The 18,716-nt window shown below is 42.1% G+C and overlaps 2 protein-coding genes across 2 annotated transcripts; one reads left to right on the top strand and one right to left on the bottom strand.

Annotated features, from left to right (window-relative positions):
• Positions 1-941: 941 nt before the first annotated feature.
• QDPR (quinoid dihydropteridine reductase) lies at positions 942-11,467 on the bottom strand. Its single transcript, XM_069793029.1, has 7 exons — positions 11,313-11,467; positions 11,096-11,188; positions 9,552-9,648; positions 7,750-7,890; positions 5,288-5,396; positions 3,779-3,862; positions 942-1,808 (listed from the first exon to the last, which is right to left on the bottom strand). The coding sequence occupies exons 1-7, from the start codon at positions 11,397-11,399 to the stop codon at positions 1,700-1,702; spliced, it is 720 nt and encodes a 239-aa protein (XP_069649130.1). The 5' UTR covers positions 11,400-11,467; the 3' UTR covers positions 942-1,699.
• Positions 11,468-12,218: 751 nt separating this feature from the next.
• On the top strand, positions 12,219-17,839 carry CLRN2 (clarin 2). Its single transcript, XM_009915816.2, has 3 exons — positions 12,219-12,934; positions 16,825-17,004; positions 17,441-17,839. The coding sequence occupies exons 1-3, from the start codon at positions 12,682-12,684 to the stop codon at positions 17,704-17,706; spliced, it is 699 nt and encodes a 232-aa protein (XP_009914118.1). The 5' UTR covers positions 12,219-12,681; the 3' UTR covers positions 17,707-17,839.
• The last annotated feature ends 877 nt before the right edge of the window (positions 17,840-18,716 follow it).

The raw sequence follows: 18,716 nt of genomic DNA, 5'->3' as shown, positions 1-18,716 counted from the left end.
ATAAATGCACATCTGGAATCCCAGCCATGCTCCCTTCACCATTCAAGAGTTTGATCTGCTCTTCAGGGAGCTTCAGAGACACAATTCAATAGAAGTTTGCAAGAACAACACAGCAACTTGGAAATTCAGCTAGCTTGGCAAAGGGAAGCCTTCAAATCATGTAAGCTTGTAGTACAATAGCTCTTTCCTTTTCCAGAACAATCAAGTAATGCCTTATTTCATTCCTTATCAGTGCCTTGCAGTTTTTGTCTGTACTCCTAGCCTGTAGACATTGCTGGTCAAATAGCATAGTGGCTAGTCTTCCATTTAAAATCAAAAGCAGCTTCATAAATTGACAGTTCTTGAGTGGTCTGACAGGACATAAAATTTCCCCTTTACTCCTTTGCACCCAGCAAAACAAAATGAGTACAGGGACAGTCATACCAAAAAAGGCAATCATGCAGCCATCTGACCATGTTAAGATTGACATGGGCACGTATGAGCTTTTCCTAGTGGGGAGAAGGGAAAGGTTTCCTGACTCATGCCTATAAATCCTTCCCCAGCACAACCCTGAAGTTAATAAAGAAAGCGCATAGAAAGAATGTACATACAACTTCATGTATTCAATTGTTTTCAAGATATTCCAAAAAAAAAAAAAAAAAAAAAAAAAAGGAAAGCACCGGTTCCATGTAAGTCTATGGTCAGAATAGGCAATACTTTCACTCTGCAACCAAACTGTATTTCCATGTAATGTAGCTGGATTAAGGAAAACATTTGCTCCAGCTGAAGGCCTGCCTCGTGCAGGCTTTTGCACCTCTACCACCAGAAATGTATTTTATGCAGCATGATCAGAAGGACATAAGTATAAAATGAAGTCCTTTGCCATAACTGAACTGCAAGTTCAGTTAAACTGATCAAAATGTTACCCAGATATTTGCATTACAGTGATGGAGACAGCCCAGTACATAAAACAATATACATTTATTTAGCACAAAAAGTTCCATATTCCAATAGAAGCGTGTGTATGCTTTTTCTAGTACTTCTTTACAGCACTTTTTCAAAAAAGTAAAGAACCATCATGACTAACACAAAGACATACTAATCATCTGGCAGAACAACTGTTTTATCCTACAACTGTAGGCCTGATAGCAGATTATAAACTGTAAGGCAAATCAGGAACTCCTTCTCAAGTGAGTAATCTCTACACAGTGGGACATTCACAAGAAAAATGGTACAAGACTAGGACATTATATATGACTGCAATGTTTGCTATAATTACAGCCAACATAATATGCAGGGGCAAGGTTATATTCTCAGACAGAAAAAGACAGACAGACTGCTGAAAGACTCACACTAAGTTGCCAGAAACATTGAGAGAGAAAAAAGAAACAAACAAACCACAGTTATGTCATATAATCACATATATAAAGCACAATTACCATTTCAGAGAAAACAGGTAAGTTTACATACAGTGCTCAGAATTAGGACATCTACAGACTTTAAAGCCTGCAACTTTCATTTAGAGACAAATACTTGATACTTGTTGGTAAACAAATGCTGATAGTTCACAACTGACAGCACATAAGTATTACTTGAAATCTGGTTCCATTAATGACATAACTACAATCACTGGATAGAGAAGACCATCCAAATTATACTGGCAGACAGATTTTCCATAGCTTCGCCTTTGCTGAAGTTCCACCATCTTAAGCGACTGACATCAAAGATGTGCTGCTGCAACTAGTTCAGTCTTCCCTCCTGTAGTTATCACCTGGATTAGACTACCCGAGTTTGGTCGATTCTTTCCTGTTATCCAGTCATAAAAGGTCCTGTTTTAAAATAAATGGATGAAACAGGGTGAGGAGGAGAAAAAAAAATAAACGCTACTATCAGGCATATTGACAGGAAGCATAAAATAAAAACCTGTTTCCTTCTTTTCCTATTGCCCTCTCTAGTGATTTCTATGTATCTTGTAAACTGGCAGTGTGATCACTGGATTCAGACCCTCAGAGCTGGACAGAGGCCCACAGAAATCCATAGGGCTTTACCGTGCACACAGAGGATTTTCAGAACACCTTAAAGGAAAAGGCTAGGAGTTTAAAACATCAAAGTGGCAAGCCAAAGTGGCAAGTTTTTTTCCAAGTTAAAAAAAAAATTTGAAAAGTGGAAGGAGAGACTATTTAAGTTGCCTTTACAGTATGTACCAGAAACACAGATTTATGGCTAAAATAAGAGTTGCTAAACCCATTAGCCTGCCAACAGGCCATTATAACACTTGGATATTTAACTGCAAAAGTGGACTCAGCAGAAGCATAGAAAGCCCTAAGACATCCAAAATAGCACCAAGTAAGATGGACTCGTTCTAGGTAGCACACCAGAACACTCCTTATCAAAATGCAATACAAACTCCTTACTCAAAATAGAATACAGAAAGCGCAGTATATTTTTCAGGTCCATCAACCCTTCCAATGTTGCAGACATAGCAACTGCCATCAATGGTTTCCAGGGCACAAAATTCAAGTGCCCAAAAATTCCATATAGGAAAAGATTTTCTGCATCCTTCCCAAGATGCAGATGTTACCAACGCTTAACAACATTGGATGTTTTTCTTCCACAGCTAGTGAGATTTTCAGTTTTCAAAGCTGGATTTAAAGTTTAGGGAATTAGAACCCAAGAAACAAACCTAACCAATCAACCTAATTCTCCCATAAGGAAAAAAATTAGACGTTAAAATTAAAAAAATGAATTTGTAAAACCACAACATCTGGCTAAGCAGTCTCTGGAGCACAAGAAATTAAACATATTTTTTTAAAACATTTTTACCCCAACTAAATTCAACTGATGAGGCCCTTTTAAAGAGCCACATCAAACAGCTGCACAGGCTTCTCACAACAAAAACCATCTCCCACTCTGACGTCCAACTTAAAAAAAAAATCACAAAAAAAGAAATCTAATGTCAGAACTAAACTACTCTCTGAACAATTAGCGATATGTAAAAGCAGTTTCGGTGTCAGTTCTAAAAGACTTCAAAAATGTGTAAGAGTAAGCTCTTTACATGTATGAACATAGACTCATCTTTGTTTTTCCTCAAAGCAGCAAGAGAGTTGTCTCCTTACTTTCTTCCTTTTCACAGCTCACCCTCAGCAGCACGTTTGCTACTCCCCATCACATCACAGAAAGTGGTACTTACGCTGCACCCTCTCTGAGAGGAATGAGAAACAGTAAGCCTTATAATCTCAGCCTGCTGTTACATAAGCTACAGTTGAAGTTTCAGCATTTTGCAACATCATTCTGGACAAGCCTTTGTGGATGATGAAAAATTAAAAAATCTTGACTAAATTTTTCTAAACAAGAGCAGGAATTTTGCCAGCTGACAGAAGTGAACTAACACACCATAGACTGGGCAGTAAAGAGTGTTTAAAAGAAAAAAATCCCACAAAAGTTTACATGCCTTTTTGCAGTCCACCTTTAGGCCAGACTACTGTCTCCTGCCTCTGCTGTCTGCAATTTAATTTGTCTACAGGCTTTATGAGATTCTCTGGCTTCCAACTGCTTAAGGCTATCTCCCTTGTCAGAATAACCGGCATACAGATGCTGAGGTTGACAGAGTTGGGCTAATTTTCTCCAGTTAAGAAGCCGGTGCAATAAACCCAACGTGATTTAGAAACATACACAATGAGGAGATGACAGAGGAAAAAACACACCCAAATCCAAGATGCCTGTCTAGAAAGAACATGCAGTAAGATGCAGCAGCAAGAGAGACAGTGAGGAATTGTTTAATTATCACACAGATACTCACTCAGCAATGAATTCTAAGGGTGTCCAGGAGCTGAAATCTGCGTCAGGCATTGATTTCCTGTTTGCTGGTGTATCTAAGGTAACCCTATGATTAAAAAAGATAAGCCTTTTATTTACACATCATATTTCTGATGAGCACTACCTGCTTCTATTCATTGCTGTAACATATGCTTGACTCTTATACCACGTGGTATGGATTTCCCTTGCATCCTCTACATGTGTTAACAGCATATAACCATCAGTTTCAATGTGTATCAAAGGCTCCAACCCATAACCCCTCACCTTCCTGGCTCACTGATGACATCCAGCCCATTAGGGCAATTATTTGGACTGGAAGGGAGCTGTGGGCTATCTCGTGCAGACAGGGAATGGCAGTAATACGTTTGTTTGCATGTACTGCACAGCACATATGCGCTACATCCATGCTTTCAACTAGCCTCATGCCAGCTACAAATGCAGAAATTAAGTGCACAAGCATAGGAAGTTTTGACTTTGATGATACGTATTTACACTACATACAATGATATTAAGGGGTGAACTTTTCACAACTCCCTCACCGAGATGCTGTTGACAATCCAAGGTGTTATTACTCTCTCAAAAATTCACCCAAAATCAAAGTTTTGCATAAGAACTATACAAGCACAGAACGCCCAGAAGTCCGGTGATCTTGGTGTCTGCCTGTCTGTAAAGCTCTGTAGAAGGTGGTGTGAATTATCCAAACACTTTTAATGCTGTTGGTCTCTGACCTGAAGAAGTGCGCATAAGAGCATGTGTATGAGGAAAACAAAGCAGGGAGAACTCAGGTAGTGTTCCAAATTCCTATACAGAACTCTTTAGTCCTAAGTTTTCGGTCCTGAACTAGATATAGACCTGGCAAGAAAAATACTTTTGGTTTTTGTAGCAGAATTGATAAATTTACACATAGTGAAGACCTACTAGGCCATCCACCTTCTTCTAGCTTTCCTCATCAAAAAGAAAGGTGTGAGAGGCAAATAGAAGCTAAACTTTTTCTTTTCACAGGTCCTTAAAGTGACCTCATTTTACTGATCAAGCATAGATATGCAGCACCTTATGAAGAAGCTTCTTTAAACTAGTCAAAACTTGTAAAGTAATCCTTTGCTTTACCATTATCACACAGCCAAGTAAAACTGTGCTGAATAGCTCATCTCATTTTTAGAGTTCTCTCTATACTGGGGGGGGGGGGCGGGGATCACACATTAATGAATGGCTACAGTTAAACTGGTTAAAAGTGAATCAAATTTTAATCCTAACATCCACTACTATTTTGCAAAGGAAAGGACAAGAAAAGAACTTAATCATTTTTAGGGTGACTTGCATATCATTTTGTTGATACATTCAAGATGTCTCATTTCTCTGTGAAACTGTACATAGGTCTGAGAAGCTGTTTGTGTACTGTGAACAGGACATCACAAGCATATCCATGTGACTCCAAGTTACAGCAGTAATTAAATAAAACAAGACAGGCAGAGGCAACTATGCAACCACTTACGGTAAAATGGCAACAGCAGCAGAACCAGATGGCAAGCCACTATTGGCACCAGCTAAACTCTGACAAAGCTGATGCACTGCTCCTTTGGCCATGCCATAGCCAATCATCCCTAACAATTAAAAACAGGCAAATTAGAGCACAATCAAAACAGCTCTTGATATCATCATTAGTATGACAGAAACTCAGATTGTTTGACGAATATTAAGACCATTTACCACAACCAGAACAGAATCACTTTTAAAACATTATCAAAACATACGTATTAAAAAAGGAAAAAAAGAAACAAAAAGCTCTTACTAGACATCCAGGAACTATCACTGAACTCAATTTACTCAGCACTATAGAAATGAGCAGCTTACTGAGTTTAGCACATTTACTTAGTGTACCCATATGTACCCTGAAGGACGGGACCTACAGGGCTAACCTTGCAAATCTAACAGAGTAAGTGAAGATGCTTATAGACTTTAGTAAGGGAATCGTCCATTAATTTTAATCATATGACTAAGCTATTTGCAGGTTTGGACTCACACAGATACAGCTTACTTCTCTCCGGAACTGTAATTCACTTCGTCAGCATCCCAAGTCTGACAGGCCCTTTGGCAAAAACTACAAAAAAACCCCTCATGGTAGGAAATTACTAAATAACCTACAGGTAAAGCAAACTTCTTCCTAAACACTGTTGCTTTCTAGGCAGACAGTAGTTAGCAGTGTAAGAGCAACAGGAATGAGAGCATAAGGCACACTGGTTAGGTACAATCAGGGTCCCATAGGTCTAAGATGTCTCATGGTATATATCTGCCAAGCAGCCCAGACACAGATGAAGCACATATGAAAACATCAATGTATTTTGCCTACTACAGCTGGATGCCTTTCTAGCCATCTATATAACTACTCAGCCACTTTCCAATGTTCCTGAGCAAGCATTTTGTATCAAAGTTAAAGGTCATTTTGCATTGTAGAAGTGTTTCCATTATATTCAATTAGACATATTGTATAACATCCATTTTTATTAGGAGGAATCATGGGCAGCAGTAGCTAACTTATTTTATTGTTACAATAAAAACCATTTGCATCTCTATCGTATTCCCCTCTTGTCTTGTCTAAACCAAACATTCCAAGTCTTGTTAAACCTTTTCATGCTTCTACATTTCTTAGCCACTGTCAGATTGTTTCTGTAACTTTTTATATAAACTTCCAGTATTCGTCAATTTGCATTATGTGAGTCAACATTTTCACATAGGGAAGAAAAAAAAAAAAAAAAAAATCACACTAACAGCAAACAAGAAAAAGATGATTCCTTCTGTAATGGCTGGTAGTAACAAGCCTAACAAGTCATATTTGCAAAAGTTGAGTAACAATTCTTTCCCAATTCTTCCTGAAGTTAATAAGTTGCATGTGTTTGCCCAAAGCACTACTGTGTTTTTTTAGAAAAAAAGTCAGGCTCTTTGAAGCCAGCTAGTTCAAAACATGAACGCAAATCACTTTGATTCTTGTGTTGTGGTCCCTACCTCCCAAAACCACCCAAACATAAAACATGAAAGTTTGCCACAGTTCACATTTTTTCATTTTTATATGGTCAGTCAGTAGTGCACAGTAAATTATTCATCTGCTTATTCCCATAAAATAAGCCTTTTATCTTCAGACTATGCCAGATGCAGCTGTAAACATAGAAGGTAAAATCATTAAATAGAACCTAGAGCATATTTTTCTTGAACAGATTTAGACACAGCTTTCAGGAATATTCATAAACTTTAGTATCTATGTCTCATCAAAATATTGTTGAAGTCACACTAATAAAAGATTGGGAAATAAGAGCATTTGTCTCATATGCCTCACCCTGCCTGTGGGCTTGTTTGTCAGTGCTTTGTTTTTTTTAAATTTTAAATTGCTCCCAGATTTCTTCCTCCATGTGGACCAACATGGCGAGGAGCGAGATGAAAAAACTCAATAAAGTTTGTATTTAATAGTGGAGGGCAAAGCCAAAGGTCAACAAGCTTATCTATGTCTGAAGCAAAGGCAGACTAGAATCAGACCATGAACAGGACAAGCATAGTTAACAGAATCAGCTAAGTCATCACTAATGGAAAAATTGGGCAATCAAGGACTCTGCCTTTCAGAACACAAAGATTTAACTTTATTTAAGCACTTACAGCTTGCTGTGAGCTTCTATTCTTCGTTATTTTCCGAACTTTTTTTTACTGTATCATTTATTAGCCAAGTACATTTCACCAATGCATGTCAAATATTTAAATACTGATTCTATTTGCACTCCAGCTTCAAGAGCTTCAGTACTGCTACCTGTAAAATTACACTTCCCTTAAGTGTTTCAGCAGAAATTTTCCACTTGTACCAGATGTCAAGAAATTGGGGAGTGAAACTGTTGCTTTACAAACAACAATGCTCAAACTAACAGATAGCTGTAACTGTTGATGTCCCAGCAGTTATCATGCATTGCATTTTACCTGGGGTTCCAGATAAAGCAGCCTGAGCTCCTGTCAAAGTCAAGAGGCCTCCTTGTTTCAGATGTTTTGTGGCTAGGTGGCTGGAAATAGTCGATGTCCAAACGCTCTGCTTCCACATCAGATCACAGTTTTTATATAAAGCTGATGAGGAAGAGAATTAGTGAAATTAACTATAAGATAGACAACTTCTAACTTCCTTACTGTCACACTGAGTGCAACTGCACTATGTGACAGGACTATGAAAACATGCTTTCTACCATTTTCTACTTCCACACTGGGTAGCATATCAATTTATGTCTTCTGTATCTCCCTTCTCTTTGGGCTCTGAGTCCCAGCTTTACAGCATATATTCTAGGCAATTTTCTGCTTTCTCATTACCAGAAATAAAAATAATAAACACAAGATAGTTCCATTAGCTCTCCATTAATGGTTCAAAGATTCCAAGCTCTTGAAACTCCTGTAGGCATTGCTTCAATTTATGTCAAGGATCTCCAAACTCTCACATTAGCCTCATCGCACGTCGCAGTAGCATGATCTCTTTCTGTAACTTCCTCACTGGCTGCAAAAGAGCTATGGTCCATTAGTATGCAGACAGAAGACTCCAAGAGATAAAGGAGTTGAACAAAAAAGTATTTCTTATCACCAGATTACTTCATAAACCAAGAAACTATCTGTCTGCCTGACAGTAGTACACTGGTATGGAATATCGAAGATGCATGCATCTGCACTGTACCAAGTGTGCATTCCAGTGCCCCTACATACTGGAGTGCAACCTCTGGTAAGGCAGCCTACTGGGGGAGGTACACCAGAACTTCAAATGAAATCAAAATCTGAACTCTCATCATTGTTTTTTTATTATCAGTATCTGCATGGGAAAACAAAAAAACCCAACCAACTAGCCACGTAAAAGACTTTAGTATTCAGAAAGAACCATTTCCATAACACAATATGGAAGAAGCCTAAATAACTCTGTGACATAAGCTGACCACCTATCCCAAGATGTCCTGCTACCCTACCAATAACTTTACTATAAATCATGGTTATGATAAATTACCTTATTTAAAATACAGTGCATACTAATAACAATCCAATATAATGCAACTGTGGTATAAGTGTCTATGCCTTCCCACACTGTCTCTCTTTAAAAAGAGATCTTTGCTGGTAATGTCCAAACTGGAAGGGGGGGCAGAAAAGGACACATTTTACCAGATTTGCTTCAGACAGAAAACAAGTCGATATTCTTTTCTCGTATCTCTACACTAGTAGGTAAAGTACAAAATTTTGTTCCGAATATTACATTATATTTTTTATTATATTACATGCTTTTTTTAAACTGAAGGCTTTTTTCTGTAGTGTGATCTCAGGTCATTAGACAGCTCCTTCCAATACTGTATTGCACAGTAATAGCTCACAGCACTGCAGGAGGCAACTGAGGTTTTATGCATAAAGCAATGAATTAGGAAACAACATTGATGTTTCTGGTGAGCCACTGTCTTACATAACTTGCCTGACCTTGGCAAAAGTTAGTTCATAGATAATAATGCTGAACTCCTTCATAAAGATTTTCTGATGAAAATTGGTGCATCAGGGAGTATTACTGAGAATAGTAAGCACTGTGCAAATTTAACGGACAGCAAAAATTCAGAGAAGCGCTAAGAAGCATTGTGACTGAGCTATTTTGTACTTTCATGCTTATGTCCTCTTCTGGACTCAGGAAGAAAGATGACCTCAAACATCTTTATTACCATGATTTTTAAGGATTCATTGACATGTTCACTAGCATGCATGTACCAAAGGCTTACATTTAGCTTTGGCGCTGCCTCCAGCCCATCCTCCTGCTACACACAAGATCGCATCCACCTTTTCTTCACCAAGAAGTTTTCCAACCTCTGTTGTCACCTTCAATACATCAAACAAAAACATGTTGAAAACATTGGACTGATAAGCTAAAGGAGTAAATATCAAGACTGCCTTAAAAGTTACTTTTTTCCAGTTACATAGCCAAGTAACACAACACATAGCAATTTAAACAGCTGTAGAAAATTAACATTTATGATCTACAAACTCGAAACAAAATAATTGTATTGAAAAATAACTACAGATAAAAGTCAGACCATACAGTGCGTGACGACACTGAAATAACTGATTTGAGCAGGACTGAAAGATCTGACCCTTACCTACATCATTAATAAAAATTTTAAATTGCAACTTACTTTTTGACAGGTGGTTCTGTGGGTATTATGGTGCTGTTTAATATAGGAAATGCAACTCCAGGTCTGACCAGGACTACTGGTGTCACTTGTGATGACAGTGCAAGAAATGAACAACTAAAGATTAGCCTTCTTATTGCTTCCATCTAGACCACAACCATCAGTTCATCTGGCCCCTAAATTTGAGTTGGGATACTTTTAAATATCCAGTATCTTCTTATCTTTCAATTATAAGACTTAACAGTTGGAATGAATTTGTTGGCTATGAATCTTCTCTGCCAAAGTGAAAAGCAAACAATCCATCTCTCAACAAAAGGAAAAAAATCTACCGGTTTTCACCAAGGTTCAGCATTGAAAAATACGTTGCAAACATTCTATATTACTCTTTAAAAGCCTTAAGAGTTGCGCAGATGTAAGGAAAACATATTGGCTAGTGATTCAGTTTATCAATAACAGGAATAGGTTCAAAAGTTAAAATTAAAAAAATTAAATCCCATCTCTTGAGAATAAGGCAAAGCAGTTTTTAGGCTGGCTTGGATTCTCCTGTATCTACCTTCGTGGAAACCAGTGCATTCTCTAGGGATCCCATCGGGGCTTAGGGTTTGCATGCTGTGAGTATACCATCTACGTACACACGACACATGTAAGAGTTAGGACATTAGAAAAAGGTGTTGCATTTTAAAGCGTCCTAATCCATCTTCATTATACTCGTCTGAAAAGCCTGCGGCTTTTCAAGTCACCTAGAGAAAAATAACGCAAAACCTCCTTACGTGCTCAACCTCCAAAACTCACAGATCAAGCTCTTTCTGCATATTCATGCACGCACGCATGCGGTTAAAGGGAAATTACACACACACACACACACAAAAAGTAAGCAGCAGCGACGAGCAGAAGCCAGGATCTTCGGGCTGACGGCACTGCGGCGGGACCGCCACCGGCCGCGCTCCTTCGCCCCACAGCGGCGGCTTCTTGCCCCAAACCGGACACCCCCCCCCCGCCCCGCCGCCTTCCCCACTGCTGCTACTACTACAGCAGCGGGCAACGGGCGAATGGAGAAAAACGCGACGGGAGAGAGGCTGGCTGCCCCGCTTCCACGGCCTCGCCCGGGGCCGCCCCGCAGCCCGCCGCGGACCCACCTGCTCGGCCTGCTCGGGGAAGGACTCGGCCGCCCCCACCACCACGTTGGCGCTGGCGTCCTCGTTCTCCGCCAGGTCGATGCTGGCCACCCACTGCCGCAGCGAGAGGAACGGCGCGTTAGCGGCCCCGCTCCCCGACCCGCCGGACGCGGCGCCGTCCCGGCGGGGAGGCGGGGGTCCCCGCCTCGCCGCCGCCACCCCCCGGCCCGGCGCTTACCCAGTTCCTGGACCTGAAGTACCGCACGCACTGGGACCCCAGCGCCCCTCTGCCCCCGTACACCAGCACCCTGCCCGCCGCGGCCATGCCCGCTGCCCGCCCCGCTCCGGCGCTGCCTCCCTCGGCCGTCGCCTGGCCTGGCCGCCCGGTCCCGCCGGCGCATGCGGGCTGGCCCCTGCCAGGGGCGGGCTGGGGGCGGCAGCGCCCGGCCCCAGGTGGCGGGGCGGGAGGGCCGGTCCTGCCGCTGCCTTCGCGGGGGGCCGTGCCGGCGCCGGGGGAAGGGGAAATGGCGGCGCCTGGGCTGAGCGCCAGCCCGCCGGGGCTCAGGGGGCGCCGCCGCGAGACTTTCACCTCAGGAACTCCGCCCTCAGCGCCTGCGCCTGGCCCGGGGCGAAGGCCGCCGGCGGCGTGCCCGTGTTGGGCGGGCGGCCGGGCACTCACCCACCCAGCCGGCCTGAGCTCCAGCGGCGGGCCGCGTTACCTGCCTCCCGGGGGACGCTGCCAGGGTTCATTCATTAGTCAGGGGTTGTACGGATCCCTGCAGGTCTTGAGTGGCAGTAACCGTAGAAGCGAGGGCAGCGAGGGCCGGTTTGCTTTCGTACTCCGGGATCGCCCCCGGAGCTTGAATTACGCCGCTCGCTTCAGTCCCCGAGCACCTGCGCTCCGCCGCCGGCACGGCACCCACGGCCGGGCCTGCCGGGCGGCGAGGAGCTGCGTGCGTCCCGTTTGAACGCGGAAGATGCGTACGTGAGGCCTCGGCGTCGTCAAACATCCCTTCGGTGCCTCGGTCAGCGGGCTCAGGGACGGAAGGGCACCGCTCCCAGCCCAACGGACGGTGCTGGCAGCTCCGACCGCTTGGAGGCGGGGTGGGGTGGGAGTAGGAAGGCGGCTCAGGGCGGCCGAGAGGCCAGCAGCACCCTGCTGACAAACTGCGCGGGTTTCATGCCTCGTCCCTCGCACGCGGCTGTCTACCCGCCCTCTTAATAATCTGAAAAAAATGGACTCTGCTCCTCGTTTTCTTCCCATGAGGCCACGGTAAAGAACTTCATGTCATTGGAGGACAATTAAACCTCCGATGAAACGTAAGCCAGGCGATAGGTATAGGATTGCCTTCTGCAGAAACAGGCATCACCGCACCACAGCGTAATGAGGCTGTTACTTGCAACCGCTTCAGGATGTTGTCGCAGCAAAATGCGGGTTTGGACTTGATTTTTAACCGTACAGATTGATTTCTGGAGCTTCAAAATACAATGAGATGCGTTTTGAAATGCCTGCTATTCATTTGTGGATTTCAGGGCATGAGAAAAAATGGGAAGCGTGCCTGATTGCTGCAGAGAGGCCTTGGAGCTGATTCCTTGAAACCACTAGGATGCCTGGCTGTTTTAAAAAGACTTTATTTGCCTTAGCTTCCCTAATAAGTTTTGTGTCTTCTATCTTGATTGTTGTTGCAATGGGGACTCCAAAGTGGATGACTGGAAAGATCCTTTGCAAAACAGGAGCTGATCTGGTCAATGCCACAGATCCGGAGCTGGTCAAGTTCATCGGGGAAATTTACTACGGACTCTTTCGGGGTGGCAAAATACGCCAGTGTGGGTTGGGCGGGCGGCGTTCCAAATTCACAAGTAAGTACAATTTTCATTGAATCTTTAGCCTAATGTCTGCTTCAACTTTAAAAGCACTCTATTCTTGCTTACAGAACTTACAGAATACAAATTATTATTATTAAATTTATATTTGTGGCCTTTATGGTTTGGGATCTGAGTGTGAATGTAAGTCTTTATCGTTTCAGGCTAGCTTTTTTCTTCCAGTCATCCTGGAGTCAAGATGGGAAAAAAAAATCCCTAGGGCTAGATTGAGGGTTTTCTTTTAGTCTTGTGAAGGGAGTGAAAGTCATTTGGAGATGACCCTGTAAATCTTACTTTCCCCTTGACTGGCTTTTTCCTAAGCCACATGTTGCTCTGCAGTCTCTCTGTGCCTCTCTGTCCTTGCCTTCTCTGTTGAACCCCTCCTTTCTTTTTTCCTTTAAGAAGTAGAGATTTCTGTAGCTGTCCACATTTCTGTATTTCTCTAGCTGTCCTAATGCAGATGTCTGCCATAGCAGATACTTCTAACTTTATTAACATGTTGGAGAAATTTTTACCTTCTTTTCTGGTAACTTTGGAGAGAAAAAATTGCTGAACTCTTAAAAATGTAGAAACTCTTACAAATGTATTCCTTTCAATGTAAAAGATTTTCTTGAGGTCTCAAAAGCACTCCGATGTTGGACTGTACTTTGGATGATTTCCAGTTTTCACACATCCTGTGCTGTAGTGAAAATGATACTTTGCATTGAAGATTTTTAGTTCAGTGTGCAGATCCACTGCAACTTAAACCAATGCGAGTCGAAGCTGCTGCCGTCTTACTCTGTCCCTGGCCCACAGGAATGCTGTCCTGCCCCATCCTTTGCAATGGCTCTGGTAGTTGCTGTGGTGAGATAGTTCAGGAAGTTAAGTTAAGCTCGCCAAAAAATTAACCTACCAAAAAATAAAAAAAATTAGTTTCGCATAGGATCATGGCTGACTACACAACTGCACGAGCACCACTATAAAAACTCAAAGGAAGGCAGGACTGTGGGACTTCACAGGGAATGGAGAAGAGAACCCGAGCCACCTCAACTTAGATCAGCATGACCAGTTGTTAAGATGCGATGAATTTGGACTGATAGCTTTTACAATAACCAAGTCTTGCTCAAGCTCTGACTGCAGATGCAGCTTCATGACATGGACATAGCAGTCATGCTCAAATGCTTTGTCTAGTGAGTTTGAATGGCTGGCAGACGGGCCATCAGGTCAAAGCTCTTCCACCTCTGCTCTGCTCCTCTTCAGGGCATTCAGAAATACAGTCCCAGTTCTTTCACCCTATCCTGTCAGAGAGAATGAGGAAAAAAGTAGCCAATCTCCTTTAAATCTCTGTACAACTTTCTGGACTCTTTAATAAACTTTCTGATGAATTACTGTGTAACCTGAGAGGAAGGCCAAATGTTCCACCATCACTCTGGACTGCATCGGTAAGTATTTGGAGGACATGATCCTATACTCCTTAGACAAAGAAAGCTCTCGCTGAAGCTAGTAAGAATTCTCCCTGTTGGAACTGTAAAATTGGGTCATTAAGTGCAGTGGGCACAACCATGCCTTTAGGTAACAAGTGTCCCAGAGATTTTCCCTTTGAAGTATTCTAATAGCTCTATCGGGTTTGCTACTTTCACAATACTGGTTTCAAAATGGTATCACAGTAGTATACAAAGCTGTTAAATGCTTTTGCAGAATGGTCAGCAGGACTTCTGGGCATTCTAGGTCTGATCTGACTTTTTTTGCTTTGAATGTCCCCCTTAATCTCCAAGCATTCTGAACTTGCTGCAGAGCAAGATATGGGAGACTTTTCTTGGGGAATGTGTTAGCATAAATGGACTTCACAGGCAGCACCTCATATGCTGCAGTACTGCAGTAGCTCCAAAACTTTGGAATTCCACTTCACAATAATATATGGTTATTACTACATCACCTTTCACTCTGTTAACATTCACTAGAGTAGGCTTACAGCTGGCACATTCTCTTTTAACTGGGACAGTGACAGCATGATTCAATTGCTATAATAGGTGTCCAGTGCTATCTTAGACTCCCCAGGGTGTATCACCTGGCCTCCCAGCTGCTGCTTCTGAAGGTGTCCCATACATAGTGCGGCATGTATGGTAGACCCACATGGCTGTTGTGGTAGCCCTAAAACATCTAAATTGGTATAAGATGCTTATGTTTTGACAACTGAATCAAGCCCTGAGAACGAGCTAGGAAAGCCAGGCATTTTGCCGGTGTATAGCAAACACAGCTGGAATGTGTCAGGAGCCTCCATGGCAATATCCTTCCTGAGGATTCTTATTTCTGCCTACTAAGCCAGGCTCACTGGTCATGTCTTTGGGACTTGGCTGAGAGCCTCAGAAAAGAGGCAAAAGAATCCTTACAATAACCCTAAAAACTATGCTGGTTTGCAAGAAGGGTAAATTCCATTTGTGTTGTTGTTACACTGCCCGTTATTTTCCAGTAAGAAAGCAAGCTAGTTTCTGGCTTCCCATTTCTCATACATACTTCTGATTCTCATTTACTGCATTCCTTTCTTCTTCTTGTCAGAGTCTCTTCTGTAGCTCCCGTATACAGCAGGCCTAACTACAACCCCAGAATGAGCTACTGAAAAAAGCAGAACTGTCGAATAATGAATTTTTGTATGGAATTTGTACATTATGACATTTTCCACATAATCTACTAGAATTCTGTCATTTCATGATGACCAAATTGTACACCTGATGTTCACTGTGACATCTACTAATTATTGCTGCCTACTTTCTATGCGGCCTGTTTGGATTTTTTTTCAGTTACGCAGCATAGGAAGCAATCTATTTATTTGTTTATAATATAATGTACCTTCTTTTTAGTAATTAGGCAGTTAGGTCTTCAAAACATGTATGAGCATGCAGTGCTACACTACCTGAAGGTTTTTTCTTAATCAGCTTGTATTTTAAGGTTTCTCTCGATCAGCTTCTCTCTTTCCTGCCAGTCAGCATGTCACCTATATTCCCTACTCACATTTCTTCCGATTCTGTTACTAAAGGGCTGCAGGATAAACTGAATACTCAGGTGCTCCACACTTCCCTGCTGCTGGCCAGTCTGGCCCTCCAGCAAAGTAACTCCACCTGTGAAGACAAAAACAAGTAACCGTTCTTTAGAGACAGGTGAGGGACAGGCTGCTGAGGAAGAGGTCATGCCTATAGCAGAACACGGGAGTGCTCCACCTAAAGCCCACCCCACGGCAATACTTCACAAGCTTCCTACAAATGTAACTAAAATGCTGCCAGATACCCAGAAGAGCGTAAAGGTGCCATAAACACTAGATGAGAAACCAAGAAGGGAATCTGAAAGTGGAAACCTGGGGGATTAGGAAGTATGAAATCAGAGTAGATCTCACTGGAGCCAGTATTAGAGAGAGGAAGAGAGAGAAAGAAGAATAACATGAGAAAATAAACACAGAAAGCAGTCATACTACTATAGGCAGCAAGGGGCTGGATAAGGAAACTGGGACTATCAGACTTTAAAGGGATGAGATTAAAAGCATGGGACAGGAATGGAAAGCTCAAAAAAAGGAGTTTGGGATGAAGAGCAGAGATGAAAAAGAGACAGAAAAGAATGCAGTAGATGATACAGCAGCAGAGATAAAGACATTAACACAACTAGATAAATAAAACAGGACTTAAGCCTGAATCCTTACTCACAGACCCTGTGTAAAGGATTATTCCTGTAGTAGAATATCCCTGATTTGTCTGATGTAGTGACAGATAAAGCGTCATGAACTAAGATGCGTGTAATAATCTGTATCGATCACCTCTTGTTTAAGTATAATTTAAGTTTGTAGCACCAGTACAGTGTGATGTTTACTTTTGTCAAGAAAAAATACACACTGAATAGATGTTTGGTTTTTTTCTTGACAGTTTTCCCACACATGGTGAAAAAGCTGAATACAGGCCTGCACGTGATGATTATAATGTTCCTCTGTGTGGCCATTTTCTTTTCTCTGGTCAGTTTTGGATTCTGCATTCTTAACGCAATAAAAGTTCCTTACCGGGCAATTAAAGGTCCAGCAGGAGTATGCCTTTGGAACTTCCTTGCAGGTAAAATAATTTACCAGTATTTTTCACCAGTCACCTTCATACAAAATGTTAAAAGTTCCTTCTCTTGCCTTACTAAATATCTCCTCAACTTAAAATACTTGTGAATAAAAATGAAGTTAGCAGTGAATTCTCATCTATAAAAACAGAACTGTCGGGTGGCATCTCGGCTTATTGTGTCTAGTCAGCTTTTTACAGAAGCTATGAATGCCAGTCTTTAGCCTCTGTATCACTGATAAAAAGGCTTTATTACAAACACTGGTATGATGTCTGGCCATACAATAAAGAATGAGCATTTTGAAGGTGTTTAAGCCATGCCTAAGTCTATCCCTACTCTGTATAGTGCTCACTGTTGTATTCAATAAGCCTTCTGAAGCACAGCCAAAATGTGTGTCTTGTTTTGACAACAACAGTGAATACTTCTTCCATTTTGTTGCAGGTGGATTTATAGTACTTGCAGTCACCAGCTTTATGGCTGCTGTGAAACTTCATCACCTCACAGAAAGAATTGCCAATTTTCGGGAAAACGTCTTTCAATTCGTCATCTTAGAAGAACAGTTTGAAGACTGTTTTTGGCTCTGTGTGGCAAGTGCCACAGCACATGCAGTAAATTTGCTGCTAATAGCCATTAGTGGGATTCATTTCCCTAAAATTAAGACTAAAACAGAAGAAGCAAATGTTACAGCAGAAGATATCATGTACTAAAAAATTTACACAAAACTGCTTTGGTCAAGTGAACTGTCATGATAGAAACAGCTTCTTGGCTCTTCAGCTTTTGATTTGGACAGATGATTTTGGTATAAACAGGAGTAAAGATGTCAGTCTACAATACCAGCAATTAACATGTGTGAGTGTTGTACTTTAACCCCAGCTGGCAACTAAGCATCATGCAGCCGCTCACTCACTTCCCCCCCACCCAGTGGGATGGGGGAGAAAATAGTGGAAAAAAAAGTAAAACTAGTGGGTTGAGATAAAGACAGTTTAATAGGACAGAAAGGAAGCATAATAAAATGACAATAATAATAGTAAAAGAATTGGAATATACAAAACAAGTGATGCACAATGCAATTGCTCACCACTCACTGACCGATGCCCAGTTAGTTCCTGAGCAGCGATCCACCCCCCCAGGCCAACTCCCCCCGGTTTATGTACTATGCATGACGTCACATGGCGTCGTGGTTTAACCCCAGCCAGCAACTAAGCACCACGCAGCCGCTCACTCACTCCCCCCCCTCCCCGCACTGGGATGGGGGAGAAAATCGGGAAAAGAAGTAAAAAAAAAAAAAAAAAAAAAAAGAAGGTTGAGATAAGAACGGTTTAATAGAACAGAAAAGAAGAAACTAATAATGATAACACTAATAAAATGACAACAGCAATAATAAAAGGATTGGAATGTACAAATGATGCACAGGGCAATTGCTCACCACCCGCCAATCGACACCCAGCTAGTCCCCGAGAGGTGATCCCCCGTCCCCACTCCCCCCAGTTTATACACTAGATGTGACGTCCCATGGTATGGAATACCCCGTTGGCCAGTTTGGGTCAGCTGCCCTGGCTGTGTCCCCTCCCAACTTCTTGTGCCCCCACCAACCTTCTTGCTGGCTGGGCATGAGAAGCTGAAGAATCCTTGACTTAGTATAAACACTACTTGGCAACAACTGAAAAACATCAGTGTGTTAATCAACATTCTTCTCATACTGAATCCAAGACATAAC

This window comes from Haliaeetus albicilla, chromosome 1 (genome assembly GCF_947461875.1).
Source record: "Haliaeetus albicilla chromosome 1, bHalAlb1.1, whole genome shotgun sequence".
NCBI lineage: Eukaryota > Metazoa > Chordata > Aves > Accipitriformes > Accipitridae > Haliaeetus > Haliaeetus albicilla.
The sequence above is the reverse complement of the archived record's forward strand: the minus strand, read 5'-3'. Positions and strand labels throughout refer to the sequence as shown.

Coding starts and splice junctions, on each gene's coding strand:
- CLRN2 (XM_009915816.2), top strand. CDS start 12,682: ATGCCTGGCTGTTTTAAAAAGACTTTATTTGCCTTAGCTTCCCTAATA. Junction 12,935..16,824: donor GCGGCGTTCCAAATTCACAA/GTAAGTACAATT, acceptor TTTTCTTGACAG/TTTTCCCACACATGGTGAAA. Junction 17,005..17,440: donor CCTTTGGAACTTCCTTGCAG/GTAAAATAATTT, acceptor ATTTTGTTGCAG/GTGGATTTATAGTACTTGCA.
- QDPR (XM_069793029.1), bottom strand. CDS start 11,399: ATGGCCGCGGCGGGCAGGGTGCTGGTGTACGGGGGCAGAGGGGCGCTG. Junction 9,649..11,095: donor TCCCCGAGCAGGCCGAGCAG/GTGGGTCCGCGG, acceptor GATGTATTGAAG/GTGACAACAGAGGTTGGAAA. Junction 1,809..3,778: donor CCCTTAGAATTCATTGCTGA/GTGAGTATCTGT, acceptor ATTTTAAAACAG/GACCTTTTATGACTGGATAA.